Here is a 26359-nt window from a genome sequence, read left to right as displayed (position 1 = left end):
TGGTAATTTGAGACTCGAAGGGAAGCACTCAGAAGTCTCACTTTGCAGACATGAGTCCCAAACCAACACAGGAGAATCGTTGAGGGTCCCCTTGGGTACCATCACAGCTCCCTCTACCCACCTGGATGCCCAGAGAAGGTTACTGAGGCAGTCAGCCAGGGCCACACAGGCCAGGTGGATCGAGCGTAGCAGCAGGCAATTGTCATAAGGCGTGAGGAGGAAGGGACAGATCCTTTCTTTGTCCTTCCACCTGAGGTCCAGATACTGGACACACCGCTATGGCTCCGGTCCTTGAGAACAGAGAGAAAACCTAAGCACGTACACTGCCACACCATTCCAGACCACGGTTGAGCGCCACAACGAGAACAAAGCAGAAAGAGATAGGCCTGGGGGTCAGGGGCAACTTCAGTCTGGAGATGGGCACAGGAAAGCCACTCCCAGATGGTGTGTGGGTAGCCGCCTACAGAAAGTCTGGGGCAGGAAACAGGAAGTGTGAGCGGACAAAAACTGCTGCGTTCTCTAGGTCCTAGGTATTTTTTTCCATAAGCTAATTTACTTAACCCCAGCAGTGAGTGTGAGATTTTCACACCCTTTTCTCAATAGGAACCTGAGGACGTGTCAGCTAACCTTGTTAGGTAACAGAACCAGGTGGTCTGGTTCCAGAGTCGTTGGGCCACCATTCTGTCTCCCAAGTCCCAGCTATGGAGTGAACAGACCTGGTGCTGAGAGCTGGCCTCCATCTTGGATGCAGGGTAGGACGTACATTCACTCGGGGAAGTTCCTAGCCTCTTGCCAACTAGTACCAGACTGAAGTAAGGCCTTCAGGGACCCTTCAGGTCTTCTAGTCTCTTCTGAGGCAGTCCAGAGGCCCCAAGATCCCTGCCCCCAGCCTCTCCCTTGGCAGCTAACTGGGCCACCTCATTCTAAAGGGATTTGATTCTCTGAGACAACCGGAGACTGGTGAGAAAGGACTTAAGGATTAGACAGTGATACCCGGGAAGGGACTTAATCAGAGGGGTTCAGGTGTGGGAAGTGGGGCTGGGAGAGGATTTGTATCTCTTGACAAAGCCAGGGTGGACTGTGGAACTGAGGAGGAAGTGGGGACCTAGGGGAGGAGAGGGGTGGGCTTAGGTTCTCATTTTCTCTTTGCTTTCAAATCATCCCTGACAACAACAACAATAATGATGATGATGATACCTCCCCCTGTACATTCACCACTTTCCCAGCATGTCACTGGGAATTATCACGGTGGCCCCAGGGAGAAAGGCAAGGATTAGTTTTCACTCTAGGCGACTGGAACTTGGAGAAGAGAGGTAACCAGCGGCAGCGGCAGCTGCCGCCCCACAAGGCAGGCTTAAGAGGAGGGGACCTTCCTCTGGGGCTGCCCTGTGAGCTCAAGAGCTTTCCAGAAAATTCCTATGGCCCTGGCATTGTGGAAGTAGAGTGTTCCACAAATATTTGTTGAAGGGTTTAAAAGACCTGGCTGTGTTTCTGTCTCACATCCCCGTGCCAGTCTTTGTACCACTTTGCCTGTCCTGGGTATTGGGAGACCTGAGGTCAGGGCACCAGGGGAGGGACTGTGATTCTGAGGCTAATGTTCTCCATTGGATGAGGAGGCCCGGGAGGCACGAGCAAGTGGCCATGAAGGGAACACAGTGCCCCTGTTCTTATTCTCACACCCATGCATGCCAGTGCTGAATGGCTCCTATAACACATTAGTTCTGGGACACAGAACAAGGCTGACACTTCCAGCCCAGAGCTCTTCCTGTGCCCAGAGCTGTTCCCTAGAAGAATTTAAAACCCAATGCCCTAATTCCTAAAATTAAAGCGCCCAAGCTCTTCTTTTCGTTGTCCATACTTCCTCTCCCTCAGTTTCCAGCAAGGCGCACTCAGAACCTCACACGCTGTGTTACGAATGCTTACGTCCAGGCTGCCTTACCCTGGGGGTCAGGTCCTTCCTGTCAGTCCAGTCACAACAGAGAAGAGTCCTGGTGAAGGTCAAAAAAGGGCTTCTGGTTGGCAAAGGTCACATTTCAATGGGCAGATAGGGGAGAAGTTTCTGAACAGGGCTTTGAGGGCCAAGGAGGAGCTAGCTGGCTGAAAGAAATAAGAATACAGGGGGAGAGAGGCGAAGTGTGTTTGGGAAACAGCGGGGAATATCTCTGACTGGTAAGGAAGTGTGTGGAAAGGGGGATTTTTGGCAGTTCAGGCCACAAGGGATGCTGGGAAGAGATGGAGCAGGCCTTGAAGCAAGACAATGGGACTGGGGTGATTTCTGAAGGATCAGCAAGTGACGGTTCTTGAGCAGAGGGAAGCAATATATTCTGCAGGAAGGGAGAATTGTAGGGGAGGGGGAGAAAATGTAGAAAAGGTAAGGTAGGAAGGAGAGAGCCTCAGTAACCAGCTCAGAGGCGTTTACCAGACTGTTTATCTAGGATTTATATTATCAGATTAACCATTGGCTTTCCGGTGGTCTGGATGTGGCAAGTTTCTGTAGAAGCAGAGGGCGGTTGGAGAATGGGAAAGGGGCAGACAAGAGAGAGAGTTCCTTGCTCAGTCTCTTTCTTGGGTATCCACAGCTCTTGGGTTCGGGGAGAGATTTCAGGGACTAAAAGTTCCTTGGAATTAAACATGCCCCTTGTGGCTTATCGAGTGGCCCCTGCAGCCATGTTTGTCTTGACTGCAGGTGCTCTCCTGTAATGACCCCTCACCTCAGCTTCCTCCATACATCATGTGACTTGTCACCTTAGAGGACTGGCTAGCCCTTCTAGGAGAAGCCATCTGTATGGGTGTTTAAATTGTCCGGGGCTGCACCACCAGAAGGGGCTGACCTACTACTCTCTTTTAGTAGCCTCTACCCAGTGAAGAGCACACTGCCCCTGGGAAGCTCTTAAAGCTCTTGAAGGCCTCATATCCAGTGAAGAAGACAGCTCTGTCCTGTGCTAAGCCTGAAGTCAAGAAGCCATAACTAGGGAAGGAACACCTGTATTGTGTGGAAACTCCACTGAGGTCAGGCTCGGGGCCTGCCAGCCACATGCTGCCCCTCAGCCCACCCTTCATCAGATCTCTTAGGAGGAGGCCACAGCAGGGGCATAGCCAGGTTCTTTCTTATGCCAACCAAGAACAGGCCTGTTGCCACCTGCCTTGACCCTGGGTGAGGAGAGAGAGACAGGTGGGGCATTCTACTTCCTACAGTCTTGAGCCCCGGATTTGAGGCAATCGAGGGGTTACCTCTGCATTAATGCCAGGCAGGAAGGAGTGGGTCCAAGTGAAACCTTCTCATTGCCCACGCACTGGGCACCCTACACCTGTTGTGCTGTTAATGACTTTGGGCAAGCCATGGCCTCTTTGAGCCTGTGGGCCCCCTCCCCACTGTTGCTGTTAGGTGAGAGCCATATGAACTCCATGAGATGGAGCTTCAGTTTCCTTCCAGACCATCAACAGCACAGAGCCTCACTTTGAAGCCCCTCCCCCATCTTCTCCTTCCTCTCTGCTTTCCTCCAATACTTGTCATTCTTTGAGCCCAGGCTGGCCCAGGCTGGCCCAGGCTGGCCCTCCTGTATCAGTCCTGAGTGCTGTATGTATGCCACCATGCTCCACCCATGTTTATAGGAGCCTGTACTGGGGGATGCAGGGTTTGTGGGGGACTCTGGTAACTGAAGCAAGGCAGTGTGTTCTGTGAGCCTCACGGCCTAGAAGGTCAATGTTCCTAAGGAAGGTCACAGCAAGGTTTTAAGCGTCACCCACTTTGCCCCGGGCCAGCCTGCTGCCTCCACTTCTCTGACCGTTGTTACACTTTGCACCAACCGCCAGAACTCAGCTCAGGCTACTGTGCTGATAGAAGCTGAGGCGTCTCCTGTTTCTCCCACATCTTTAGTTGCAGGCCGAATTCTGCTCTCTCCTGGAGCCTTCTAGGACCTCATCATCCGAGAAAAACATCATCCTCTCTAAGCCCCTACTGTTTGAGTCCTCTTCTTGGCTATCTGCCTTGCTCTTGCGCTCTCTGTGGTATGCTTGGGACCAAAAAGTGGTATCTGAATATTCCTGGGTTCCTGAACAATGCCTCCTGGGGAGGCAGTCTGATGGTATAGGCTGGACAAGAAGCTGCTAGGCTACAGCTGCCAGAGGCCACCCACTCGTCAAACTTGTCACTAGTGGGAAGCCTACAGGCCCTTCGGAGGAGTTGGGAAGCAGATAAGCCACAGCAGGGCTGCAGTGGGCCCTGGCTCCCACTGTGGTTTCCTCCCTGTCTAGCCTACGGCTAAGATCTGGTTAGGGAGCCAGCAATGGATGACTGTGCAGGGCCGGCTAGGGGGTGGCTACAAGAAGTGAAGCCTGAGAATTGTGTACACTAACTTCCATTAGCCCCGAGTTAGTGAGGCAAAGGGCCCTGTGGGCACCCGTGGAACATGGGCCCTCAGACGGAGTCTCCTCGTTTCCACAGAGGAAGCAGAGTGTGCCAGCTGAGATGTGAGAGCTTTGGGTGTGGCTCCCAGAGAGCAGGGAAGGTCAGACGCAGAGAACTGCGTCTTAGGTGGGGAGGCTGATCTTCCTTTCCCCTCAGCTACATGCCGTGGTCTTCGCCATGCAGGCATGGTGACGGTTATACAGTTAGAGGGAAAAGGCTGTCCACTCTGTTTGGTTGACTCGTTTGTATTCCGGACTTGCCTCGATCCCAATCAATAACTAAGGGTGATCTGGACTTCTGATTCTCCAGACTCCAGCACCCCAATGCTGGGATCACAGATATGGGCAAGGGATGTGCCACCATGACCATCAAGCTCAAGGCTGTGCATGTTGAGCAAGCCTCCTGCCACCAACTGAGTTACATCCGCAACCCTGGGAGTCACCTCTCACCTCCAAGCTGATCTGGTAGTAGTGGCCATAAGCAGACGGCAGAGCGAACGTCACAGTTCTTACAGGCACAAAAACGCTTAAGGGGCATCCCTTCTCAGTGGGCACCACAGAGCTGTCAATGTTTTTGGGGTAAGGAAAGCGATGAGAGCAGCCCGGCCCAGCCTTGTGGAGTCGCACCTTAGAAGATGTACTTAGCTAGAGCTTTCCAGCCTCCTCTTGGGTAGGATGAGGATCCAGATCCAACTAGCTCCTCAGGTGTATGAGCAAGCATCCTGGCTCCACTCCAGGGCCTGTGCGCGTCTCGCCCCGCCCCTCGGGCTCCTTTAAGAGGCGGGTCTTGGCCGCCAGCCCCGGGGCCTCGGCCAAAGACTGGGACTTTACTCCAGCGGCTGCCGCGGCTGCAAAAGAGTCGGAGCTTCATCAGCTGCCGCAGGCGCCGCGCCCCGAGGCTGAGCCACGATGAGCGGGAGAGTCGGTGACCTGAGCCCCAAACAGGAGGAGGCACTGGCCAAGGTGAGCCGGTTCTGGGCCTGGCTGTGGCCCTCGCCCCTGGCTGCAAAGCGGCTGCGAGGTACGGTCCCCACGGGCCGGCGACCGATCGCCCCCGCTTGGCTAGTGCCCAGCGGACTGCTTCTCGTTCAGGGTGAGGACCTCGGGAAGTTTGGTCATCGCGGTCTCCATCACGAGCAGCCTCGGAGGTTGCCCGCCCCTGGGAAGAAGTGGTTGTTTGGAAACCCTAGGAGGCAGTTGAGGGCACAAAGGCAACATTCATCCTCTGGGCTGGCAGGGACTGGTAGCAAGGCTGTGGGACAGGGGCAGGGCCCCAGGTTTCCTCCCATTTCCGGGAGGTTTTCCTCTTGTGGGTTTTCCTCAGTGGCATATGGAAGGGTCCCAGACAGCTCCTTGGCAAACTCCCCATAGCCCTTGCGAGGCACCAAGTCACTGTGTGACCTTGGGCCAAGCCCTGTCCTGTGTGCTCTTCGATGGAATTAGAGGAGTAGACTATTGGGTACCTCTTCTGTGTGAAGTCTAAGATGCCCCGGGATTCACTAGGTTGGGATCCTTTCGGAGAGAAGAGCTCGCCTCCCTCTGGCAACCCAGACCCTTGTCTGGCAAGAGACTTAGTGATGCCACTCAAAATGAAAGGACATGACCATGCTTTGCCTTGGCACCTGGGCGGAGAGGGACTTATCTACTCAAGTTCAGGAGCTGGCCCTTTTGCCCAAAAGACTTTATCTCCTCAGTCACACCGGATCGGAATCGATGGGGTCCAGCCCCTGTGTTCCCAGCTGTGCAGTTTCTTATTTAGTCTAGAGTGCGGCAGCAGATGTGGCTGCTGTGTGTGTGTGACTTTTTTCCCTTGCCAAGTTTGCAGCTGACCTGCAGGCTAGTTCTGTTGGGCATAGGTTTGGTCAGGGAGGTGAGCCAGGTGAGGTCCTAGGTGAAGGGTGGCCTCCTGCTTGCTGTTTTGATGACCACTGTCCTAACTTTGGGAACTGCTTTTGGGGGATGGGAGGGTTAGTCCTAGCCGACCTAGGGCAAAGGGCAGAGGTGGCCAGTCCTCATTGGTCCCCTCTGGAGGTGTCCTAAAGGTCAGTAACCAGGTAAAGGTCACTGCTGAGGTGGGAGGGCTGGGGAGGGACGCGGGCTGCCTGTGTACTACTGGGTAGTGAGAGATTGGAGATGGGGGTGACTGCCCTGGGTTACCGACCACCTCACTTGCTCTCTTACCACTTCCCCCCGTTTGTGGCCACCTGCAGGAGCTGTCTGCTCCATCTTGGTTGTCCTCCCAGCACCCTCGGCCGCTTTTGTAGTCTTCCAAACTCGCCTCCACTACCGTCCTTTGAACGAAGTCATTTGAGACTGCCGTCTTCCTCCCCTCCGCTCCTGGTTCCATCACCAAGGTGGCAGGAAAGTTGCAGAGGAAAGAGCCCAGGATCTGGACTCACATCTGTATCCAGATGTTGCATGTGTCGCTGAGCCTTTGTCTTTCATTTCTCCATCTGTAAAATGGGAGCAGCGATACCTCTAGGGGTTCTGGACGAGATGTAAGACGCAGTGCCAAGGCCAGTGCTGGGCACATGACAGGTGCTCGCTATACAGACAGCATCCACTGTGGCGTGAGCAGAGTGCCTGCTGTCTGTCACTGTTGGCCGGGAACACACCCACTTGCCCACCAGATTAGCATGGAGATATGTCCCTAAGTGATGCAGGCAGTGTCCTCTTACCTTTATGTGCCCTCCTCTCCTACCTGGTGCCCCTAACAACACAGCCCATGCCCTTACTCAGCCAGTGTCTACAATAGTTGTGTAAAGGAAGGCTCTGGCAAAGGCCCCGAATGGAGGGGCACTCTCGGCAGAGGGAGGTTGGGGACCTCCCACTCATCCAGCTGTCTCTCCCTATAGTTTCGAGAAAATGTCCAGGACGTGCTGCCTGCCCTGCCCAATCCAGATGACTACTTTCTCCTTCGATGGCTCCGAGGTAAGGGAAGAGGGCCTGGGACAGGGGTGTGTTCTGGGCGGTAGAAGGATGTCCTCTGGAATCAGTGGCAAGCTGAGACAGAAAGATGGCTGGCAACCCCCCTCCCCAAGCCCCATCCCTTCTACGGGATACAGACTTGGGAACTCGGACAGGTGAAGGGACTTGCTGGGTGAGCCGCAGGCAGGAAGAAAATGCTAACCTCTGGGTGTGGACTATCAGCATCCTTTTGTCTACTCTGTAAGTCTGCTCTGCAGACACAAGGGAAGTTAAGGCCCAGAAAGGCCCTACTATGTGGAAGTTGAAGGTAGAGCTGAGATTAGAACCAGAGGTCTTCTTGATCCTGTCCGTTTGAACTCAGACCAGGGTCTTGAGTTCTAGTTCTAACCATGTGCTAGCTTAGCTGTGACATCTGAGCCATGGTCATACATCTCTAGGCTCTTCCCCTGAGAAGTGGATTAGATAGGGTGCCTACCCATGGCAAGACAAGGACTACCTTTGGAATGGTGGGAACAAGCTGCTAGTCTCAGGTTCAGGCTCAGCCCCCACTCCTTGTACCTTGTGTCCTCTTCCCTGTTATTCGAGGCCGGTACCACCTTCAGGGATCTTCTGAATCACTTTCATTTTTTTCTTTATAGAAACTTTATTGCCAGACATAAAAAATGGGAAAACTCTACTGAGTTTGACTAGCAGAACTCCCGTTTTTTAGGTAGAACTCCGTTGTAAATGTGAGTGTACAAGACCCGCCCTGGGGCACATTCTCGCATCTCTGGGCCCAGGAAGACTCGAAGTAGACAAAGAGATGTCATTTCTGTTTCCAGAAACTTAACAAAGCAGGCATATTCTTGAAGGCCTGCTAGCAACACCCCAGGACAGGTGCACGCAGGAGAGCCACGTGCAGCTCATGAGCCTCTGGAAGTGTCGTCTGCCCACCCTTGCCCCACCACCTATATGATCTGGCCCCTTTCCCAGGCTACCTAGAGGAGGTGGAGGGGTGGTGTGGGGGTGGCAATGAAGTCAGTCTATGCTGGAGGGAATTTTGGCCTAGCATTTGCTGAAAGAGTAAGGCTAGAAGAAGGTGGGTGGAGAAAGAGTGGGAGGATAGTAGCCTCCTTAAAGGGCCAGCTCCAAGATGATCTGACTGTGGAACTGCTGCTAGGAGGCAGAGAAGTGTGTGTGTGAGAGAGAGCCATTGAATAGCTCTGCAGCTCAGGCCGGTGTGAGGTCTTAGCAGCTGGTGTCCTAGACATGAGACATTTGCTGTCCTTATCCTGGGATGGGATGGACCGTTTGTATAAGGCCTGATAGTTTAGCCAGGGCCCACGCCTGGTACTGGCCATGCCCTTGTAGGATGGTCATTCATTTTCCAGGTGAGAAAACTTAGTCTCAGTCAGGGCACGGAACGTACCTGAAGGCACAAAGACAATGGTAAGCAAAACCAGGGCTAGCACCCTTTCCAGCAAGCCACAGCTCCTTCCCAGTGAGCTGCTTGCTCTTGAAGGCAAGCATTGCTTCCTAATCAAATTTGAGCTGTTGAGGACTGGACCCAGAGTCTGATGCATGCCAGGCAAGCATTTTTTTTTCCTTTTTTTTTTTTCCGGGGCTGGGGATCGAACCCAGGACCTTGCGCTTCCTAGGCAAGCGCTCTACCACTGAGCCAAATCCCCAACCCCCAGGCAAGCATTTTTATCTCTGAGTTACACCTCTGGTTTCAAAGTCTGCTTCACAGGGCGGAGGAAGTTTTCCCTCTGTAGTGCATTTGTGCCTCTTATTTTCTGGGCAGCGGCTCTGGCTTACTCAGACCCTATTCCAAATTTGAATTGGGGTTTTTGTTGCTTTGCAAAAAAAAAAAAAAAAAAAAAAACCAACCCTTTTTTAAAAATCCCACACACCCCTCCTCACGTCTTTGATTCTAAAGGAGTCCTTTGCTGCTGTGGAATGTGGTATGTGCTTTGGGGTTCAGGTTTTTACTGGTCCCCTCTCCACAGACACATGAGTTCCCACTGCCTCTCTGGCTGGAAGTGAGATCTGGGTGCCCACCCCAGGAGGGAAGGTCAGTGAGCAAGACAGAACAGAGGCAGCAAGAGCCCAGGGAGAGAGCAGAGCATAGCTGAGCTTGCAGCTCACAGGGCCGTGGGATAGGCTACTGGTCAGTGCCCAAGCCAAGCTCTCAGGTGCTTGTGAGCAGGGTGGGAGGAGCAGGGTGAGCAGGGGAAGACCCTGAATGTGGGACCTGTGGCAGATAATCAACTGGAGAATTCCCCTCAGATAAGGACGAGTGCCATTTACTACTACTGGATACCTGTTCTCTAGGAAGAGAAGGGTTCTCCTCTCTCGAGGGGTGTCCTTTCTGTGAGAAACTGATTTTCATGGTCTGCCTCCTCTTTTTACAAAAGGACACGCAGTTCTAGCTTCTTAAGTGGTATAGTCAGGCACACAGAGTATCTTCTCCGAGATAAAACACACAAGGTGGAGGAGCGGAGATACAGACCCACGTTACATTTGTCCAAAAGTGGCCCTGGCTGCCGGTGCCACAGGAAGGGTGGCAGTGAGGAAATTCCTAAGCCCGGCTTGCCAGAGTGACTGCCAGAAAGGATCTGGCAGGCTGGTGGCGGTGGCCTGGCCAACCCTTTCTCATTTTCTCTTGTTTTGAAAATGTATTTTAGGATGTGTAGTATGTGTGTGGGGAGGAAGGGGGAAGGACAGTGAGAGAGAGATTGGGGTGTGGAGTGCAGGCCACAGTGCACATGTGCAGGGGAGTGGATAACTCTGTAGTTATCTTCCACTTTAGGAATCCTGGGGAGCAAACTCAAGTTGTCAGGCTGCTGGGCATGCCCAGTGTGCTCCTTTACCCTTTGAACCATTTTACTGGCCTTCCCCTCTTTCTTCTCTCTCTCTCTCTCTCTCTCTCTCTCTCTCTCTCTCTCTCTCTCTCTCTTTCTTTCTTTCTTTGCTTCTTTGTTTCTTTCCTTTCTTTCTAAGCTAGTGTTTTAATATGTAGCACCAGTAAGCCCGAACTTCTTATGTAGCCCTGGCTGACTTCGAACTTGGGGCCCAGCTGTCTTAGGCTACCAAGGTGCCACACCCAGGCTTGGTCAGACCTTTAGACGTACCATCCCGACTCAGATAGAGGATCAGACTTCAAGAATGCAGAGTCAGGGAGTATGTTCCCCTGTTCCCAGAGATCATGATGAAGGCATTGTTGACAACCCAAAGGGCAGCCTGTGTGTTGGGGTTCCAGGGCTATCAGCAGATCTAGATGCCAATTAAACCCATGGAGGATGTGCAGCCAGGAGGGACATAGGTCAGAGGCCAAATGGCCCAGAGTCTCAGACACTCTTGGGATGGCTGGGATGAAGGGGACTGTGGTGATGAGGGCCCTGCCTCTCTAGAGAGGGGGCGGAGGCTTAGCTGGTGCACAGGTGTGAAGGATTTGGGGTTTCAGTTGACTCTAAGCTCTACCTGAATGCTGCCAAGAGAATTGTGAGGGTTTATTGGAGAAGGGGCAAACGACACCTGGGCTCAGCTCGTGAGGTTCACCTGGGAGGGGCCCCCGACCAGGGGAACAACATCCAAAGGGAAGCCGTTAGGAAGGTCACAAAGCTGAGTGTGAAAACTGAAGGCTCCCAGGACAGGCTTCACTGTGGAGGGGAGGCCCTGGAGGCAGCACAGAACTCATGCTTGGGGAGGGCTGATGTACGATGAGGGAGACAACCCTGTCTCTGGTGTAAATGGCAGCGTAGCTGACTGGTACACATGGCAACTCTGGTTACCACAAGTAACCAGTGACAGCAACATCTTGGGTTCAGATTTGAGCAGGGCAACTTGTTGGAGTGGGCCCTGGTGAACCGACTTAAGAACCGGTTGTGCTCCCATAAGGAATGTGTGGGTCTTTTAGAGAAATGTCAGGATTTTCTGGAGGGATAGCAACTACTCTACCTTCCCAGGATGTTTGGCCAACTCTGGCCCCAGATTCTAGAGCAGCTGTGTTCATCTTTGAACTGTGGATCAACTTCTCAGGGCTTGATTTTATACTGTGACAGAGATAAATTCCATCCTTGTGGGGTATGGCCAATTGATAAGAGGATCCAGGGTTCACTTTCTCTAAGATAAGTCCCTTTACCTGATTATCTACGTGGATACTCTGACCCCACGGTTACGATGCTGCCCACTCCCAACTGTCTTGAACTTGACCTGACTGTTCCACAAACTCAGAGCTGTGCTGTTTACAAGGCTCTGAGCTGACAGTTGGCGGGGGGAACCCACAAGGGGACTTGGCCCCAGCCTGGGAAAGGAGTCCTTAAGGATGCAGTCTCATGCTCAACCCCGACCATGCTTTTGTTACAGCCCGAAGCTTTGACCTGCAGAAGTCGGAGGCCATGCTCCGGAAGGTGAGCACCTATTCCTGCCACGGTTCCTCCCATCAGACTCACACCTTGCCTGGACATCGCCTGCCTCCCCATCACCCACCCATCATAGATTTTGGGTAGTGTGACCCAGCTATTAGCCAACGATTGTTGCTTTATCCCTGAGGGACAAAGTGCATTTCCTTCCCTGGAAATATCAGGTTCTTCTACTTCCAGATCAGCCAACAATGATATTCTCGATGAGCTATGAGAAGAAACGGGGGGCCTCCTTTCCTACTCCTGTTCAGCTCCTTCTGGGGGTCAGCTGTGGTCTGGAGGTCAGCTTGTGCTGACTACTCCTTCATATTCAGGACCCCACCCCCCACCACACACCTCTTGCTTCCTAATGCTTTCACCTTGTGCTTCCTAAATCTGTGTATTTGCAGCATGTGGAATTCCGGAAGCAAAAGGACATTGACAAAATCATCAGCTGGCAGCCACCAGAGGTAAGAACAAATTATCCCACTCCGTTCCTGTGTAAGGATGCTTCTAAGACTCACAGTTCACATCATGGTCTACTGGGCTGGGAGCCTCAGAGGACAGGCTGGCAATGTCAGAGGAGTCCCTTTAGCTGTAAAATATGAATCTTTTGGCACCCAAAGGAGGGACTCAGGAAAGGCGTGGATGTTTTGGGCCTGCCCACCAGGTGCTTTTACTATGTCTTTGGCCAGGTGATCCAACAGTATCTGTCAGGCGGCCGGTGTGGGTATGACCTGGACGGCTGCCCTGTCTGGTATGACATCATCGGCCCACTGGATGCCAAGGGTCTGCTGTTCTCCGCCTCCAAGCAAGACCTGCTCAGGACCAAGATGAGAGATTGTGAGCTGCTTCTGCAGGAGTGCACCCATCAGACCGCAAAGGTGGGTGGCCCTGTCTGCCACTGAGAGCGAGTGGATCACGGTGGAGGCATTCAGGAAGAGGCAGGATGTCACACACGGCTGGAGGCACGGCCTCAGGGTTTGCATTTCATAGACCTGAAATCAGGGTTTGGACGAACATTCACCAATCCATCTTTCTTCTCTCTCTCGTTTCCTCCCTCCCTCTGTTCCTTTGCCTGGAGACTGAGCCCAGGGCCTTGAGTGTGTTAGGGAAGTGTTCTACTCCACCACTGAGCCACACTTCCTTCTTCCCGTGATTTTATTTTGCTAAAGAAAACTTTAAAAATCCCATCTGTTATTGCCACGATGAATTCCCACAAAGCACCGGGATGGTGTACAGGGAAGACCTGGGGATAAAAAGCAGTCCTGGACCCTGAAGACACGTGGTTTAATAAAACCTCCCAGGGCGAGGGCTGGAGCACGCAGCACACCCCGGGGTTCCCCACAGCAAACCAGGGGTTCCCCACTCACCACAGCAAAAACCGACCTGCATTGCAGCGAGGTGAGTGGAACACACCTGCAGTGCCATGATCCACAGGTCTCAGGCAACAGGACTAACCTGGACTACATATGGAAGCCCTAGACACAGGCAAAAGAAAAGCAAAAACTATAAATTATTACACCTGGAGATGTCACTTAGCAACAGGCAGCTGGCCTCACACACAGGCAGAGGCCTACGTTTAATTCTCAGTGCAACAAAGACCCTAGAAAGACAAAGAAAGCCATCTCACTACATTGTTGGAGAACTTCTTTAGTTTCCGTGAGGACCAGTGAGATCTTCGTTTTGGATTAAGCTACCCTTGGGCAAGTGTGGAGTTGGGGGTGTTCCTGGTACAGATGAACCCAGAACTCCTGCTCCTCCAAGTGTACTTTCAAGAAATCAGGGCGACAATTCCCTTGCTAAGACAAAGACTGAAGAGATGGTTCGGCAGGGTAAAGCAGACTTGTCAGCAAGCCTGAGAGGCTACGGAGTGGAAGAGGCGAGTCAGCTTCCTCAGATTGTCTTCTGAACTGCACACTGTGGCATGGACACACAGACACAGACAGACAGGCAGGCAGGCAGACAGACACACACACACACACAGATATAAATATAATTTTTTTAAAAAGAAAGGAAGGACTGGGGGTTGGGGATTTAGCTCAGTGGTAGAGCGCTTGCCTAGCAAGCGCGAGGCCCTGGGTTTGGTCCCCAGCTCCGAAAAAAAAAAAAAAAAAAAAGAAAGAAAAGAAAAGAGAAAGGAAGGACTGAGGACCAAGATAGAGGTGCCTCTCACCTTTCTCCCGCCACCCCCACCCCCACCCAGCAGTGTCAGATGTGTGAAAGTATGGTGGCTTCTCAGCACTATTATTTGCAGATGCTCTCAAAGAACCCACTCAGTACAGAAGCCCTAAGAGGCTGGGCACACAAAGGGGATTCAACTTGATGCTTCCTTAGAGCTTAGGCAGGATGGAGCAGCTATGTCTGAGTGAGAGGCCTGGGGGCTGCATGGGTGCTACCCAGGGAGCACACAGTATTGACAGGAAGACAGAGGCCCTCAGGAGGACCCGAAGGACAGAGGGGACCTCAGAGGTGATCTTGATCCACCCCATCATTTGCTAGATGAGAACAGTTTGTCTAGGTCGATATTCCTCCCCAGCGAAATATTCCCTGGGCATATGAAAAGCCCGGGGCCCAGCCCCCAGCATCTGCTTGCTCTGTGTGTACCTGAGCAGTCAGCATTGGCCCTGAATTAGTTCTCCAGCAGGGTGGAGTGACAGCTTCCTCTGCCTGTCTGTTCTCTGTAGCTAGGGAAGAAGATAGAGACCATCACCATGATTTACGACTGTGAGGGACTCGGCCTCAAGCACCTCTGGAAACCTGCAGTGGAGGCCTATGGAGAGGTGAGGATGTGGGGGCAGGAGGGACTGCTCAGCTAGGCTTCCTCAGAGGGCGGAGGGCACTGTGGCCTGCAGGCCTGAGCTGCTGAGACTCGACCCATTCTGTCCCTAGTTTCTCACCATGTTTGAGGAGAACTATCCTGAAACGCTGAAGCGGCTGTTCGTCGTTAAAGGTGAGCTGGGAGCTTCTGGTGATGAGGCCAGTGGGAACCAGAGACCGGAACCATTACCTGGGGGCAGACTGAGTGAACAGTGAGCCAAAGGAGGGCCCTGGAAGCCTGACGTTGACCTTAACCTGTACAGATGCTTTACAGTTCCCAGAGCATTTGAGCCACCAGGCCCAGTAGGATTCAGGTTGGTGATGCCATAGGAGGAAGCTAGTTGGTCGCAACCCTTGTACGGACTGGGAGCTAGACCTCAAACATGCCTGGCTGAGCCTCACACTCAGCTGCCCCGTGGGCAGAGGTGGGTGGCAGATGATGCAGTCAGAGTCTGAGTTAACCCTTGTTCTCTCCTTCACACCATCTTGTCTCTCTTCCAGCCCCCAAGCTGTTTCCAGTGGCCTACAACCTCATCAAGCCCTTCCTGAGTGAGGACACTAGGAAGAAGATCATGGTTCTGGGAGGTGAGAGCCCAAACTGCAGGGTGTGTGGTCTGAGTCAGGTCTGCTTTAGAGGTATGCCTCAGCCTCTGGGGCTGCCTTCTGCTTTAGGAGTAGTTGGGATACAGGGATAAGTAGAGACAGTCTGTGCCTTCCTGGTTTCATAAGGACACCTTTTTCTCGCGTAACTTGAGAAGCAAGCACTGGGCTTACCATGCAATCAGAGATGAATAGAATCCCAGTGCTTAGCCCTAAGGGGAGCGAGGACTGCAGAGAAGAGGCTATGGAACAAACCAGAAGGCACTAGAAAGAGCATCAAGACGGTGCCACGGAGATCATTTTAGGGCAAGTACCTTTTCTGTGCTAGATCCAGGACGAGGTGTGAGGCTGCCAAGATTATTAAGACAGAGTCCCTTGGCTAGCTCTCAGGGAAGAGAAACGTGGTACATGGAACAAAGGAAGCCACGGGGCACCGTCACACCTAGGCGCAACACCCATCCCCCCAGAGTTGAGATGAGAGCCATGTCCACCCAAGCGCCATACGGCAGCAGGATTGAGCTGGTCACATGAAACAAAGCAGAAAGAGGAGCACTGAGTAAAGGCTATGAGGCCCGGGGCAGCAAGAGGTGAGGCTGGAGAGGGAGCCGGAGCCAGGCCACATGGATACCAGGACACCAGGTTGAGAGGCTAGAGCATGACTCTTTAGGCCCTGAGAACCAGAGAAGTGCTTGGCAGAGAGCACCACAGTCAGAGTTTCAACTGGCTTGTACTTACCAACAAGGCCATGACAGCCAGAGGCTGGTTCGCACGCCATGCTGTTGCCCAGGTAAGAGATGGGGTAAACTGAGGCAGCGGCCTCAGGGAAAAAGGAGGAAAGACTGGCTGGACTTACAGCTTACCTAGAAAGCAAAACATCAGAATTCAACAGGCGGCACGGAAGTTAAAAGCATGAATGGATAGTAATATTCAGCCAGAGTGACAACTCTTAGGACGAGTGTGGAACCCTGAGGCTGGCCATGCAAGACTTACCTATGCTGAGCATGCAGGAGTCTGAAGGGAACTCCCTGGGATATCCAAGTTCAAGTGCAGGCAGAGTAGGAGGAGCCCACTGGGGAGAGTGGGAAGTCATTAGTGATGCTGACAGAGAAGCAGGGGTCGGATGTTCAGAGAAGTGGGGAGAATGTGTGATCCCCATACCAGCCAGGAGGACACGCAGGAACCAGGAGTGGACTGATGTGCTTTGAAACTGGACTGGGTCAGGCTCTGGAACTGAGCTGGCAGTAGTAATAGTGATTTTGAAGGTGTCTGCAAGGCTGGCGTTAACACGCTGCCAGTGGCTGCTGTGGATTGCTTCTTTGGGCTAAGGTCAAGGGAGAGCGGCAACGTGGGACTGGGAAGGTGGTGAATGTCTACAATCCCAGCACTTTGGAGGCTGAGGGGCTCCAGTCCCAGGTCTGTCTGGGCTGCATTCTAAGTGCAAGGCCCACCCAGGTTTCATAGTGGGGCCCTGTCTCAAAACAACAGTGCGGGCTGGGCTTCCTCAGGTAAACATAGGCTTCTTACCTATGGCTCATGACCTGAGTGTGATCCCAGGTCCCACAGCGGAAGGAGAGAAACAGCTCCCAAAGGGTTGTCCTTTGCTTCCACACATGCACCATCCCCAATACTCACACACACACACACACGCACACACACACGCACGCGCGCACGCACGCACGCACGCACACTGCACACCACACATATAACAGCAATACAGCTTTTTAAAAGAACAAAAATGCATTTATGGTGTCCCAGGACTCGGGAGGCAGAAGCAGGCTGAAATTACATGGTGAATTCCAGGCCAGCCTGGGTTACAGAGACCCTGTTTCAAACAAACGGACGCTAGGACTTTGGCGCCCAAGTCCCAGCTTTGGTTGCAGCCGATATTTCCTAGAGATGGGAAGGCCTCTCCCTTCTCCTAGCTCTCCTGCTCAGCTGGGAGAAGACGAAGTGTCAGAGCGAGGTTTTTATGGTTTCTGGTTTTACTGCTGCTGCCACCCACCGAGTGCGTGAGGCGGTTTGGTTCCCTGGGAGCAGAGCCGTGTAGGTGGTTCCGTCTGTTCTCCTACCCACACTTAAAAATCTTTCAACCAAATGTGCCTTGGGCAGATTGGGAAGAAACAAGATCCCCAACAGAGGAGAGACAAAAGTTACTTCAGGGTGGTCACTAGAGTTTAGCGGTGCCAATGAAATCACTCCAAGGCCACAGATACCTGAGGGTGGAGCCACAGGGCGGTCAGGGTTCCAGTCATCTGTGCAGAGGATACAGGCTAGTGCCTGGCCTGGAGCTGCTGGCTTATAGTCTGCTGAATGGTCTCCATCGTTAGAGTGGTTTCTGGTATTCAGGGACGGTGCCAGGCTGGTATTTCCTGGGGAAATGGTTTTCAGCATTGAGAGTCAATTCGAGAGTTAATTAATTGCTCCAATCAGGAGAGGATTTGGTTAGAAAAACAACAAAATGCAGCCAATTAGCCCAAAGGCAATAGGCACACAGGTGAAGCGGGCAGGGTACAGTGTACAGTGAAGTGCTCGCTACGTGGGGCATGACTGGGCCCAATGAAGGGTGGGAGAAAACGGGAGGTCAGCATCACTGGGTGAAAGCCCGTGGATTCAAGACTTCTGGTCCTGCCGCGAGCTCCACAGTTCCTGCCTTTGCCCCATTTGGCTTTGATTTTAATGTTTGTATCCTTTCCTGGGAGAGGTAATATACAAAGCCCTCTCACATACCCTCCGTCCATTTTGCTGTCTTCACAGTCCTCAGCAGGCAGCTCGGATGAAGCAGGTTCCTGAGGTTGTGGAGCTGGTCAGTCGCCATGATGACAGCAGCCTCGGGTTTCTGAATCTTGGACGGGGCAGGGTTGTTTTCTGAGTAGTAGGTCTTTCTAACTCCATGAGCATGTATCACATGTCTTACTATGGAGCCATGCCTGGCCACGAATTAATGGTTCTCCTGCCTGTAACTATGCCTCAGGCCCAGCGAATAATGCTCCCTTTTAGAGCAGGGCCCGTCCTTTCTGCCTCTTCAGGGCTGACCATCAGGTATAAAGTCTTGCCTAGTGATACCTTTCTGTCCTTCCCTCTCCTGCCAGCAAACTGGAAGGAGGTTTTACTCAAACACATCAGCCCCGACCAGTTGCCTGTGGAGTATGGAGGCACCATGACGGACCCTGATGGAAACCCCAAGTGTAAATCCAAGGTATGGGCCAGCAGCTGGATGTCAGTGTGGAGTCTTAGCTTAGATGCGCACCCCAGCTCACCCTGTGCTCTGCTTCTAGATCAACTATGGGGGTGACATCCCCAAGCAGTATTACGTGCGAGACCAGGTGAAGCAGCAGTATGAACACAGTGTGCAGATCTCCCGAGGCTCCTCCCACCAAGTAGAGTATGAGATTCTTTTCCCCGGCTGCGTCCTCAGGTAGGGCTGGGTGCTTCTAGGGACCTGAGCTTTTGTAAATACCAGCTGCTGGGCTAGGGTGGAAGAACCCAGTTGCGTGGACACACACACACAGGTGGATGTCCTCTGCAGGTGGCAGTTTATGTCGGAGGGATCAGACGTGGGTTTTGGGATTTTCCTGAAGACCAAGATGGGGGAACGGCAGCGGGCAGGGGAGATGACGGAGGTGCTGCCTAACCAGAGATACAATTCCCACATGGTCCCTGAGGATGGGACCCTCACCTGCAGTGAGCCAGGCATCTGTAAGTATCTGGGGCTTGGCAACGCTTGAGGTGCATTACCTTCCTGCAATTACACGCCCCTTCCTCAGTGGACTGGCCACATCACGGTGTTAGAATACTGGGGAGCACTCTATGGTGTCATCTGTCCTGGCACAGATCAGGAAAAATAGACTTGGAAAGATGCAATGACTTGCTTAAGGGGACCCAGATGGCTAACAGCTAGCTGGGACTCTGCCCTGATATTCCCAAGTAGAGGGGAGTCATTGCAACAGGTTGAATACAGGGGTTCAGAGCATCTACCTTTGGGGGCTGGGCATGGTGGGGCACACCTATAATACCAGCACTTAGGAGGCTAAGGCAAGTTGAGGCCAGCCTGAGGTACACAGGCTTTGTCCAAGGCTAGGTCTGAGACAGCAGCCAGACAGAAGCAGAAGACACAGAGCTGACTGTCTGGGTGGAGGGACTCTCTACAGGGCACAGCATGCCATAAAAGGCCAGCCTTGAACTCACAGCACTGCTCACCTCTGGGTTAACAAAAGAGCAGGTCCAGGACATGAGAAAGCAGCATACACATGACAGAAGCCCTCACAGAATTTCATTTGGTATTGGCTGTAATCCCAGAAGTTATATTTCTGAAATGTGTCAAACAGAAACCTTTACAAACACATAAAGCCAGGGGGAGCAGGAAGGTCCTAGCAGCCGATAAAGCCAGCAGCATAGCAGAGGTCACAGGAAGGTCCCTGTATTACAGCAAAGCACCATGGATCCATTAGAGAGAACACACGGACAGCTAAGGTGTTAACTCACTTACGCAGGCAGACATGAAGTGCTGCACGTGTGGTAGTATTCAGAGGTTGAGGGGAAAGTGTGTATATACAGAAAGGAACTCTGGGAAACCTAACTTAGGACACTTATAGAGGGCTTTCTCGATCTGTATTCCTGTATTCTACAGTGTTGTATAGTATAGTATGGTATGGTATAGTACGGTTCAGTATAGAAGTATAAAAGTATAGAAGGAGCAAATGTATGCCAGCTACATACAAGCTAGGCACATTTCTAGTTTCTTTCCTGACAGAGGCAAGGGGCGGAGGGTGGAAAAGTGACAAGCTAGGGCTTTGCACTCAGATCTGGGCTGGACTGGCCCTCTGGCTATGTGTGTCGGTTGGGCAAGTGACTCAGCCTTCCTAAGTCTGTTTCCTGATTGCTGCAACTGGGATCTTCCAGAGATGCCCGCTCACATGGGATAAGATCTGTGAGGCTATGGAATGATGCCAGAGATAGAGCATACGATTCAGCACCTGCACCCATCACTGTTGTTATTAGGGCAGACGGGAGAGCAGGGCTGTCCCGGAGACTATGGGGAAAGATAGGAGCAGTCCTGGGCTCCACTGCTAAGGCAGCACACGGGTGTCTGCACTAGCTCCACAGAGACCCTTCTATCCAGCAGCCTGCAGTTCTGGTGCTCCCTATCCTGGGGTACATGTGCACAGTCCGGCTCCCCAAGGATCAGGGTCACTCTTGTTAGAGAGCAGCCAGGTCTCAGGAGAATGCACGCACTCTGCTGCACCAAGAACGAGGCTTAGCATGGGCCAGATATTGTCATCCACCAAGGAGAACGCTCATTATACACTCGAGGATGACTTTTCTTTAAACGATGAAGAAGCTGGGGGCTGGAAAGACCGCTCAGCGGATAAGAGCCCTTCCAGAGGTCCTGAGTTCAATTCCCAGAACCCACATGGCTCAACCATCTGTAATGGGAACTGATTCCTCTTCTAATGTGCATGAGGACAGAACACTCATATATTAAAATAAATAAATCTTTAAGAAATGAAGCTATGGTATAGATAGACGAGAGATGTCCTCTCTCGCATTGTTACTAGTGTAGACGCTAAGAGAGGATACTAGACTCCTAGTCACAGACTGCCCAAGAAACAATTAAGACATTTATCCTTGATGTGACAAAACTCTGAGACCAAGGAAGTACTTCCATGAAAGCCATGGAGGAGCTGGAGGGCTGCCACACAGTAGCTTCTCTCTCGTATCTGAAGGATAAACAGCTTTTCAATTTATCTTATCCCTTCTTGGGTCTGTTCCCGACAAGAACACTCACCTGTCTGCGACCTGTGTATTTGCTGGAGGAGCAGAGTCAGGTCGAGGCATAAAGTTCTCCTTCCCAGATGGAGAGGCAGCGAGGTAGGAGAGGTGGGGTCGGGTGTCATTTGGAAGTAGGTTGTTGAGATCATGGATTAGGTAAAAGCTTACCTGTGGGAGGGAAGTGCTTCTGAAGGCCAGATAACCCCTGTACAGTGCAGCATTGCCACCCCATAGACAATCAAGCCTCTGGCTATGTCAGCTTCAAATAGTATGAACGCAATCTTCCTGGGCTTCTCTGGCCTGTGTTCAGGTATATTAAACCTTTGGATGGGTCTCACCTTTTCTTCCCAATCACTTTCTGAGTGCGAGCCTACTGTGTTAAATGTTCGACTAGGGATGGAAAGAGTGAAGAAAAGTCTGGGCTTTGAGTGGGAGGATACAGTATAGTTAGGAAGATCTCAAATGCTGTAGGAAGAGGTCGGACAGCACCAGGGAGAAGAGGCCAGCTGGGCACCAGTACCTATTGCTGAAAATGTCAAGCTTTGTCACTGACTCTTCCAAAGTGCTAGGAATCCAAGTACCTTTAAAGAACGGACTTTGTTTCCCTTTGCCATAATACGAGAGACGTGGGCAGAGCAGATTTCCTTCTGGGGTCCATGGACTCCTCAGAGAAGTGGTTCTGAATCTAAGAACCAACATTTCCTTCTTATAAATAGTGTCTACTGTCCCCATTGCTATTCTGAAATGAAATTTACAGATAATGTAACACACCTACACATGGATTTAAAAATCAATCCTCTGTCTGGAATATAAGGAAAACAAAAGGAAGCCAATGTGAATCTAATAATTATGAAGCATCAGGAGCTCAACCCAGAGTTCCCTGCATGCTAAGCAAGCGCTCAAACCCAAACCTTCGGCCCCAGACCTGTCATTTATACATTGTCCATGACATATGTTGTGGGAGGGCAAGAGAATACCTTTTGTCCTGCTTCCCTAAAGAATAGCATCTTTCGTTGGGGATTTAGCTCAGTGGTAGAGCGCTTGCCTAGGAAGCACAAGGCCCTGGGTTTGGTCCCCAGCTCTGAAAAAAAGAACCAAAAAAGAAAAAAAAAAGAAAAGAAAAAAGAATAGCATCTTTCCCTTTGAGACACGGCCCCTGATAACCTTAAGATGCTCAAAGGGGCTAATTACCCAACACATGTTGAGAAGCCCTATACCTGAAGGCCTCCAGGGCATCCATGAGCCTGTGAGTACATACTAGTGTCACACTGAGACATTTGGACGATGGTGGCAGTGACGCCCCTTCCTCCGTGCCTGCTGTAAGGAAGACCCTTCCTTGTGTTCGAGGGCAGGTATTTTGTTGAGCAAAGCATCTCAGTGCTGGTCTAAGGAGATCAAAGTATGATGACCTTGGGTTGCCAAGGCTGTCATCAGGACCAAGAGGCAGGGGTATGGATCTGCAGGACTATTGTAGAGATGAGGAGAAATGAGTACTAGGTGCTGTGCTGGTTGCAGTTTACCCAGGGGTGAGAAAAGGGAAAGACGCTGAGAAAGCCAGAGAGCAGCACAGAAGGGAGGCCCTGCTGCCTTTGTTCTCAGCTTAGCTGTCCTGAAGGGGCATTTGAGTGAAATGGAACAAGCTTGCTAAGAAGCGGGGTGAGAGTAAAAGCAAGCCTGTTCAGTTGCCAAGGCTTAGAAGCGGCCTCTGCCAACTGTGTCCACCCTCTTCCCAGAGGAAACCACGGCTAATGCCCTTCTCACCTGCCAGCCTACCAAAGGGTGTCTGTCCCTTTAGAGGCGCATTTCCATAACAAGCCTGGCAAGTACTTGCACAGACACATTCAGTACAAGACGTGAGAAAACCTTCCCTTCAAAATGGTGTCACTCTGGAGTGCTAGGATCAGAGCCTCTAAGTGTAGACAAAGAAAAAGGCAAAAAGTTTTGTTTTTACACACAAATTAACAAAAAATGTTACACATTGTTCTGCATGTATCTTTGCCTCCCCACGTATCTTAGACACCCCTTCCCCCAACACCCTTTCCTTTGTCTACATAACCAGCCTGAACTCAAATAGTGTACAGTCCAGGCTGGCCTTGAACTTCTGACCCTTGCCTTCCTAGTTGGGATTACAGGTGTACCACGAGCCCAGCTAAGCTCTTCTCATGTCAGAAAAATGTTCTGCTATACAGATTACAGCACAAATTCCTTGGGCAGCTTTCCTTCAAGGAACGGCCCACCCTTTAGTCTTTAAGGGCAGGCATACGGTAGGCACCCTTGGCCCCGTTCACCTTCCCAGAGGGTAAGCACTGGTTCATAAAGTCTGCAGAGGGACAGCATGGGCTGGAGTTCCCGGGTCCAAATCAGGCAGTACTATGGTCAGAAGGAAAGCCCAACCCCACCATCGCTCCCAGGGTGACCTAAAACCCTTTAAGCTGAGCGGACTGTTGCTGATTTCAGAGTTGTGGTGAGGAAGAATGTGGCCACACATATAGACTGCAGACCCATGCTTTCACACGTACACTATCCTGACAAACACTGTGGCTGCTAACATTAATCTGCCTGTGTAACGAAGCCATGACTTTGGCCGCAGAGACCTTTTCCCTCCGAGCTGTTACAGATGTGAATCTCTGTCCCTCGGCTCACTAGACCTGTTCTGCCTCACACAGTTTTTCACTTTCTGAACACACTCAGTGAGACTGAGTTCCAGAAGGCCAAGGACTATTACACCACTTTCACCTCCGTCTCTTGCTCAGTCAGTATGAACCAGTCATATTCACTGCCCCTCACCTCTTGGTGGGAACTGCCTGAATGCTTTGGTTTTCTACTCCCTCAGATGTCCTACGGTTTGACAACACCTACAGCTTCATCCATGCCAAGAAAGTCAGTTTCACTGTGGAGGTCCTGCTTCCAGACAAAGCAGCAGAAGAGAAGTTGAATCAGCAGGGGACAGTCACCCCCAAATAACATCTCCCTCCTGCAGCAGGCCTGGCCCCCCTCAGTGTCTTCCTGTCAGTTTCTTTATAGTCATTTTCCTACAACCTATTAGCCCAAAGAAACTGGGCTGGAGGGAAGACTTCAGACTGGACGGAGCACCCGTTCAGAGTCAGAAGCGGATAAATAGCTAGAGGGGTCCTCCTCATCAGAATACTAAAGGGTCTCCAGAGACGGGATGTAACAATGTCTACCCTGTAGACCTTGCCAACTTCACCTGCCCAGGGACAGTTGAGACGAGAGGGTAAGGTTACATAGGATGGCGGCAGGGAAGGAATTAGAAGTAAGAGATTGGGATGTCATACTCAGGGAAGCCAGCTGCTGGGGAGAAACTTGCTCCTAAATGAACGTGGAATAAGCCTCCACTACTGTAATGATGGTTGCAAGGTAGCAGGCTGCTAGAATGGTGGGTAGCTGAAGCTCTTCGAAACTTTTGTCATAAGCCTTGAATATCTCTTGTCTTCCTCACCCCTCTCCAACCCCAAATCTCAGGAGTGGCCCAAGTCAGCACTGGAAGGCTAACAGAAGGCCTCTCTTCCCCCCCTTGAGAACCTCACTAACTCCTGGGCTTCACTGGCTGCCTGCTTAACTACTAATGGTTGCCAGTGCCCCAGAGCTCTGTGGGACTTTGGTACCTAGCCACTGTTCTCCAGTGAAAGAAACCCTCCACAAGCACAAGGGTAATTAATTTCAGGGATCATAGATAGGAAAGGGCCAAGGAGGCTGTGGGTGGGCCACAAGCCTCTAAGTAAACCTTCACTTGAGCAACCCTACACAAAAATGACAAGTGGGGCTGAAACAGCACTGAGTGTACTTCCCAGTCTAGTCTCCCACAGTGCCTGAGAAGCAGTCTCCTTACTGACATGAGCAAGGGCTTGGCAGGCCCTTCGCTGTGGAGGCGTGTAATGGAAGCAGTGGCTTCCTCTTCCCTGGGGACGCAGGTTGCCAGGGAAGGTGGCCATAGGTTAGGCAAGCATTTGAGCCAGGGGAAAGAGCCAGGCACAGGCGACCTTGCAATAGCAGCTCTTGACCCCACACAAGTTGTGAGCCAGGTTACAGGCTGCCCAGAATTCGGGAAGGAAGCTCCAGGCCCTTGCGGGGACTGCCTTTTCCTCGGAATGAGGCCTCGCCCAGCCTGCGGACTCGTTTCATGAAGCGGAGGGAGCTCTGGGTAGGGCTAGCAACCAGAGAGGGCCGAGGCTACCCAGGATCTAGTCACATATCTCAGGAGCATATCCTGGCCTTGGTTTACAATGTTGTTAGGTACATTAACCAATGAATAAATAAATCAATTTTCAAAGCAAAGAGCAGAATTCATTGCCCATCGCCGGCTCCCTAGGGGTCCCTTACACTTCTCAGGTGCCAAGTAGCAGGCTAAAGTCACACAGAGACACACGCACAGAGACAGACGCAGTCTGTTTTTCTCCTCTCGCGACCCACGGACAAACACAGGAACCGGCACATAGACAGAGGCGGTCTGTTCCTCTCCTCTCGCGACAACTTTCTCCGAAGTCCTAACAAGTTATCTTTCGATTGGTTCAGCCGGTGAGTATCGTCCGCCATCTTTGTTCATGGCACTCGGACGCTCCCGAGAGCCTTCACGGTGAGGGCGGAGGCCCCGCCCCATTCGGTGGTTCAAGACGTGTTGGATGGTTCTTCCGTGCTGACCGGCGGCGCGCCGGGCGTGCACAGCGTCTGCAACGGGTACTAAATGGGAGGGAGGCAGAGGATCAGCATCACGTGGCTTTAGGGACCGTCTCCTAATTCCTCTCCAGCACTACCGGTGTTTCAGGTCCTATAGACAGATCGATCAACCTTCCCTACACGCGCCAGGCCCTGTCCCCGCTGACCCACAGGGGTTTCTAGAGGACACTGGCTGAAAACGGTGGCTTCCCTACGGAGTCGGTATACACCTTTCGGATCTAAAAAAGCTAAAAAGCTGTGAAGAAACCCCGGTGTTATCCAGCTGGTCTCGAACGCACATAATACTGTTTCTGCCTCTTAAATTCTGAGATTAAAGCACGGAACACCATGCCTGTCTTATAAAAAAGACTTAAGACCATATATATTTGTATTTATCTATATGTCTCTATGAGTGAATGTATAGGTGTGTGTGTGTTGAGGGGGGGTGTGCCTGTGGAAGCCTGAAGTGTCAGATTCCCTTGACGTGGGGATGCTGGGAATGGAACTCTGGAAGAGTTGGAAGCGCTCTTAACCACTGAACCATCTCTCCAGTCTTATCCATTTTGTTTTACAGACTTGGGCACTGGGACTGGGGGAGGAGGTGGCTTACATCTACTAGGCGTTGCAAGTAGGATTTGTCTCCAGGGGCCATAGCATTGTCCCTCTGAAATCCCAGAGGATTCAGAGCGCTCTTCTCATAGTAATAACTCCCCAGCTCCCTTTTCCTTTTTAACAATTGCATGAGTCAGGAGAGTGACTGTCCTCTTTGTGTCTCTATT

At 51.9% G+C, this 26359-nt stretch overlaps 1 protein-coding gene and 1 long non-coding RNA gene across 5 annotated transcripts; one reads left to right on the top strand and one right to left on the bottom strand.

Moving 5' to 3' along the window:
* The first annotated feature begins 526 nt into the window (after nucleotides 1-526).
* On the top strand, nucleotides 527-25202 carry Sec14l2 (SEC14-like lipid binding 2). Of its 3 annotated transcripts, none has more exons than XM_006251154.5 (12): nucleotides 527-752; nucleotides 7263-7338; nucleotides 11683-11726; nucleotides 12128-12187; nucleotides 12413-12601; nucleotides 14405-14500; nucleotides 14610-14670; nucleotides 15039-15122; nucleotides 18227-18333; nucleotides 18413-18552; nucleotides 18664-18833; nucleotides 23740-25202. In XM_006251154.5, the coding sequence occupies exons 3-12, from the start codon at nucleotides 11715-11717 to the stop codon at nucleotides 23868-23870; spliced, it is 1050 nt and encodes a 349-aa protein (XP_006251216.1). In that variant the 5' UTR covers nucleotides 527-752; nucleotides 7263-7338; nucleotides 11683-11714; the 3' UTR covers nucleotides 23871-25202. The 3 variants fall into 3 exon arrangements, with proteins under 3 accessions (XP_006251216.1, XP_038947486.1, NP_446253.2); NM_053801.2 differs by lacking the exon at nucleotides 527-752 and adding an exon at nucleotides 5269-5370; XM_039091558.2 differs by lacking the exons at nucleotides 527-752; nucleotides 18664-18833 and adding an exon at nucleotides 4328-5370.
* LOC102549281 (uncharacterized) lies at nucleotides 7959-25387 on the bottom strand. Of its 2 annotated transcripts, XR_010057732.1 has the most exons (7): nucleotides 25248-25387; nucleotides 22668-22815; nucleotides 20923-21074; nucleotides 17865-17979; nucleotides 17351-17506; nucleotides 16128-16206; nucleotides 7959-15997 (listed from the first exon to the last, which is right to left on the bottom strand). It is a non-coding gene; the product is annotated as an uncharacterized LOC102549281 (long non-coding RNA). The 2 variants fall into 2 exon arrangements; XR_010057731.1 differs by lacking the exon at nucleotides 25248-25387 and having other exon boundaries at nucleotides 20923-23740.
* Nucleotides 25388-26359: the final 972 nt, after the last annotated feature.

The sequence above is a fragment of the Rattus norvegicus genome, chromosome 14, assembly GCF_036323735.1.
Source record: "Rattus norvegicus strain BN/NHsdMcwi chromosome 14, GRCr8, whole genome shotgun sequence".
Classification (NCBI taxonomy): Eukaryota; Metazoa; Chordata; class Mammalia; order Rodentia; family Muridae; genus Rattus; species Rattus norvegicus.
The sequence above is the reverse complement of the archived record's forward strand: the minus strand, read 5'-3'. Positions and strand labels throughout refer to the sequence as shown.